Source organism: Myotis brandtii, unplaced genomic scaffold (genome assembly GCF_000412655.1).
Source record: "Myotis brandtii unplaced genomic scaffold, ASM41265v1 scaffold810, whole genome shotgun sequence".
Lineage (NCBI taxonomy): Eukaryota > Metazoa > Chordata > Mammalia > Chiroptera > Vespertilionidae > Myotis > Myotis brandtii.
In genome coordinates, this window is record NW_005371274.1 from 2,551,264 (window position 1) to 2,557,206 (window position 5,943).

Here is a 5,943-nt window from a genome sequence, read left to right on the forward strand (position 1 = left end):
GGGAACTGGGTGGAGGGGAGTTATGGGGGGAAAAAGAGGAACAAATGTAACAATCTGAACAATAAAGATTTTAAAAAAGAAAAAAAAAGAAATATCTCTAAGAAGCAAGAACATTCAAAAAAATAAAAAAAATAAAATGTAGTCTTTTTCACGGGTGCGAATGGTATCTCAGTCTTTTCATTAGTGTCCCTCTGGGGTAGTGCTGATCACTTCTGCATGTGCTCCTTGTGCTTTTATTTCTTTGTGAATTGTCCTTTCATGGCTTATGTCCATTTTACATATATTTTTATTGAATTTCTAGAGAGAGAGGAAACGAGAGAGAGGGAGGGAGTGAGGAAGAGAGGGAGAGAAGGAGGAAGGGAGAGAGAGAAAAAGAGAGAGAGAGACATTGATCAGTTGTGCCTCCTGCCTCCCCTACTGGGAATCGCGTCCACAATCTGGGCATGTGCCCTGACCAGAATTTGAACCGGTGATCTCAATGCTCAACCAACTGAGACACACTGGCCAGGGCAAATTTTTTTAATCTATTTTTTATTGTTTTCTTAGAGACAGAGAGGAAGGGAGAGGGAGAGAGAGAAATATGAATGAGAGAGAAACATCGATTGTATATCCATTTTAAATTTTTTTGTGTTTATGGTTGAGATTTTTATGGTTGAGATTTACTTATTTGTTGTTTATTTAGATTGTATATCCATTTTAAATTTCTTTGTTTTTATGGTTGAGATTTACTTATTTGTTGTTTATTTATTGGGGTGTCAGAGCTTGAGTGGGGAGAGGAGGGTATTGGTACAGAGGATGCGGCTGCCTCGCAATCGGACTTAGAGCCAAGGAGAGGGAAGAGGGCACCCTCATGGACAGGCAGTCAGGCCTGGGATCACCATCCAGCAGAGGTGAGGCGGGCACCTCCAAGGACAACTGGGAGAAGCTGCTCGGTTTGGGGAGTTGAAGTCCACCCGTGCTGACGAGAGTGGCCACATGAGGGTGGCACCTTGACCTGCGGAGCAGAGGCCGAGCAGGGTAAGATGGGTGCCCCAGGGTGGAGTATCAGAGGCAAAACAGTGTCCATACCCGGGGCAGTCTGGCAGGGAGTACCTGGGCCTCAGCAGGGTAAGGGGGGCATCCACAAGGAGGGGTGGCCTGGTGTGATTATTGTAGCCCAAGTGGTGTAAGGAGAATATCCTCACCCAGCGGAGGGTGTGGTAGCAGAAATAGGACGTTGGTACCACAGGGGAATTGATCAAATAAGTAAATGCATACGTGCATTACACATATTATATCTCTGTTCCCTGAGTAGCCCGGTAGCTGTGACCCCCATAGCGATGAGCACTCCTAGTGCACAGGTCTTCACTTCTAAGCCACACTTTACACTAAGAACCAGGGTTCTCCGGAGAAATGGCCAATTAGAGAGCTGGGGCAGGAGTACAAGGTGATGGTTGTGTCAGAAAGTAAAGAATTTCTCAAAGACGGATGTGGTTGTGTGAAAATAGAGCCACTGAGTTCGTTTCATCCAAATTTGGTAGCAGGGTGCGTGTAAAGTCCAGAGCTGTGTGAGTCAGGAAGCAAACACTGGCTGCTCTTAGTCCCAGATAGAGGGTTTGCCAACACCTGAACTCACTCAAGTTCAGAAGGTTACAAAACTAAACTTTTCTGACCCTGCTCAGTCAGCCTGAGCTGCTGCAATATTGACTCAGTTCGTGTTTACTTGATAGTCACTGATTAAGGTAAGCCACGAATGCTGGAGCATACACAGCACACACTCAGCAAATGCTGGGGAACTTGCTTGACAGGAATGTTGACTGCTGAGCAAGAGTGCAGGACGTCATGTCCTTAGCCAAGGTGCTGAAATGTCGAGGCCAGCGCCTATTTATTCAAATGGGCATGACTTTCCCTTAGGCAAAGGTAATTGAGTGTATCAAAAGAGATGCGATGGAAGTGAAAATTCTGTAAACTGTCAGTCTCCCTGTTAACACGAGGGATAAAACATTGTGTAAATGGGGCCTTGACCGGTCTTAATTTTCCTTACTAAAAGAGCTTAGAAGTAGCTGCACTAATCAAGTTAGGACAAATATGATGGTGTCTTTACGGGCATTACTGTTGGTGATCTGATAATGTAGGCCATTACACTGACATCTGGCTTCTCATGATCACTAAATGTTCCCCTTGACGAGGTCTGCATGTTATGCTGGTTCGTGCTGTGAGTCTGTTCAAGGAATTCCCTGTCTTCTGTCTTCCAGAGTCCATGCCTGCGGTCCTATCTAAAACCTCCCTACCTTGCAGCGCACACGTCATTCCATTATTTGCGACAATGACAGGCCAACAAAGTGACAGAAAACACTGTGTCTGGAGGTGGGTGGGAGGTGATGGGCTTTTGAAGCCTCCCCCTAAATTCTCTGACGTGGGTTCTTCCCTGTTACCTGTGCATTTTCACCTTTGCAGTGATCTGCACTGATGGAGAGACGAGGAGGGGAGATTGTCTTTCATTTCTTCTCTTGAGAGTCTAAGGCCTTTTAATGCTTGGAGTCAAATAAGGCCTTCCATTTAACATGAAGTCTTATTACTTTGTGACCAGTCAGTGGGGTGCATACTCAGAGAAACTAATGTTCAGGGGGGAGTTGGTTTTATTTTCCTAAAATTTTTCTTGAGGCAGCCATAGGGCATCACAATGGGCATTAGAAAATATAATTTCCAATCCCAGTTTTGTGACACTAGATGGGTGTCCTGTTCTGAGTTTTCCTTTCTCCATTGGAAAAATAAAAATTAATAATGTCTCTTTTCAGATTTTTTATTTTTGGTGGGGGTAGAGTTTGTTGTTAAAATGTGTATAAATTGCCGAAACTGGTTTGGCTCAGTGGATAGAGCGTCGGCCAGCGGACTGAAGGGTCCTGGGTTCGATTCCGGTCAAGGGCATGTACCTGGGTTGCGGGCACATCCCCAGTAGGAGATGTGCAGGAGGCGGCTGATCGATGTTTCTCTCTCATCGATGTTTCTAACTCTCTATCTCTCTCCCTTCCTCTCTGTAAAAAATCAATAAAATATATTTAAAAAAAAATAAAAAAATAAAATGTGTATAAATTTACTTAACTAACTAGCAATGCAATTTGGGGATTCAAGATTAATGAGTTACGTTCCCTAGTTTATGTTTAGCTAGCTATGCTGTTAGTATGGTCCTTCAAAAGGCTTTCATTTCCGCCCAGCTGGTGTGGCTCAGTGGTTGAGAATTGGCCTATGAACCAAGAGGTCACGGTTTGATTCCCGGTCAGGGCATATATGCCCGGGTTGTGGGCTCGGTCCCCAGTGTGGGGCATGTAGGGGGCAGCCGATTAATGATTCTCTCAAATCATTGATGTTCTATCTCTTTCTCCCTTCCTCTCTGAAATCAATAAAAATATATACTAGTATTTTTAAAAAGGCTCTCATTTCCAAGGACAAAGTATCCTAGTGTTTGATAAAGCATTAAAGGATAAACACTTGTTTATAGACAAGGATTGCCCCCCAAGGTGTGAATTCTCAACTGGTTAATATCTATGAATCCAGAATATTGAACAATTTTTTAAAAAATCCTCACCTGAGGATATGTTTTTATTGATTTGAGAGAGAGAGAGGGAGAAACATCGATATGCAAGAGAAACGTCTTTCGGTTGCCTCCTCTATGGGCCCCAACTGGAATGGAAACCACAACCTTCTCAGTCATGACTGGGAATCGAACCCACAACCTTTCGGTGTACCAGATGACACTCCAACCCACTGAGCCACGTTGGGGCTGGCAAGAATGTTGAGCAATTTTTTTTAATCAAAACATTTACTTCACTGGTTCTTAACCATGTGGGTGTTTCAAAATAAATAACAGTAGCTTGGCTTTACCCCAAACTTATTAAACCAGAATCTCAGGGATAGGGATTTGTAACTGAGCAACAGACCAAAGTCCCTTGGAGGAAGAAAGATGAAAGTAACTAGATCTAGCTGATTAGATCCCTCCCAGTCAAAGAGGCACATGCTGAGTAGCAGAGAGTGTTATGAGCATTTGGAGTTTAAGCTCCCAGTAGACTCAGTAGGAAGAGAGCGTTACGATGGGCCCGGTTGTGCTCCTGGTGCTCTGTCTCTCCTGTTTGCTTCTCCTGTCACTGTGGATACAGAGCTCTGGAAGAAGGAAACTTCCACCTGGCCCTACTCCTCTTCCAATTATTGGAAACTTACTCCAGCTAGATGTGAAGAACATCAGCAAGTCCTTAAGCAATGTGAGTATGTTTTGTGTTCTTCCAGCAGCTTGCCATGGGTAAGGAAATTAACATCTACTTCTAAATAAAATAGTTATTAAAATATGTGTTAAAATAAAATCATTAAAGCATGTCATTGTAAAGCAAGTACTCCCCGTAGAGTATTACTTTTGGTTTTTCACCCACAAGAACAGCGAAATAAAATACTAAGGCATTTTATGAGTGAGGTACTTTAGGTCTCTGTAGGCTACAATAAAAAAATAAAGTAGCAAAAGATGGGAGAGCTGCTGCCCTGTTTATTTTCCCATTATTTACGGTGATTTTTAGCTGAAGATAAATGGTAAGAGAGATGTTTTTGATTAGAAATTTCATTCAAGAAGTCACTAGAAGAAGATTTGACTTTGGGTGGTGGGCACACAATGCAATATTCAGATGACATATAGAATTGTACACCTGAAACCTATATAATTTTATTAATCAATGTCACCCAATAAATGTAATTTAAAAAGGAAGTCATCTATAATAATAAAAGCATAATATGCTAATTAGACTGGACAATTGAACGACCTTCTGGACGTCCTTCCAGACTACCTTTCGGATGAAGCCGGGGCTGCGAGGGCCAAGCCCCTTGCATGAATTTTGTGCATTGGGCCTCTAGTCTATTATATAAACACCGTGTTTTGTTCAGAATAGGTAGGAAAACTGTACTTCTCAAAGGAAGCAAATTATGCCTGATGTCAAGGAAAAAACTGGGATTAGGAATAGTGTGAGTGAAAGAGAGAAGTTATCAGGGCCAGCTTGCTGGTAACAGGATCCTTTGGGCACAGTCAGCAGCTCTGTGGCTGCCCGTGGCCCGGACTGCTGAAGGTGGAAGAAACTGCTTGTCCATGAGCTGCCGCATGTCCTAGCGCTGCCCCCGTGGTGCTCCCTCCTTCTGTGTTAGTAATACAGAGGATCATGAACTGGGCTGGGCATTAGGATCATCCAGGGTGAGTTTCTTTAAGTATAGGATTCCAGTACTCATCACAGGGCTACTGAATCAGAATTCTGATGGCAAGAGCTCCCCGGGTGATCCTGAAGGAGCAGGTGGGATCATTGGAGATTGACATATTGCTAAAGGATCTGAGGTTTCATAAACAGAGGCTCAAATTTCAATCTGTACATAGCAGTTAGGGGATGCAGAAAATGCACTGAAATTCTCTGACATCCATTTCCTTATAGGTAAGTGGGGCAAATGAACCGCTGATGATGCTGCTTTGAAGATTAATTGCAATACATGTACAATTTACCCAGGCTGTTGCCGGGCACATAAGTGGCAGCTGTTAACAATCACCTTCATATTTATGTATTAACTTGAGAAATATTCTAGACCATGTCACAGAATCTACACTAATAAAAGACAAAGACGCTAACTGACCATACCTTCGCTATGCCCTAAGCCACGCCCACCAGCCAATCAGAGCGACAATATGCAAATTAACCAAACCAAGATGGCCGCTGGCAGCCATGGAGCTGGAGCAAGCAGGAGGCTTGGTTGCCCCAGTGATGGAGGAAGCCAAGCTTCCCACCTGCCCTGAGCTGGCTGTGGCCTCCGCTCATGGCAACAAAGTTTCAATTATAGAAGACAAATAATCCCAGATGCCTGCTTCCAGCCAGCCTCCACTGGGAGCTTGGGTGGCTGGAGGTTGTGGCCAGCCTGCAAACAGCCATCAGCCCCTCACCCAGGCTG

At 43.9% G+C, this 5,943-nt stretch overlaps 1 protein-coding gene across 1 annotated transcript in view; it reads left to right on the forward strand.

Moving 5' to 3' along the window:
- Positions 1–3,896: 3,896 nt before the first annotated feature.
- LOC102247815 (cytochrome P450 2C19-like) overlaps positions 3,897–5,943 on the forward strand; it is a 7,764-nt gene continuing 5,717 nt past the window's right edge. Inside the window, exon 1 of the mRNA XM_014531559.1 lies at positions 3,897–4,235. Within this exon, the coding sequence (XP_014387045.1) occupies positions 4,068–4,235 (168 nt within the window). The 5' untranslated portion in view covers positions 3,897–4,067. The remainder of the gene's footprint in view (positions 4,236–5,943) is intronic.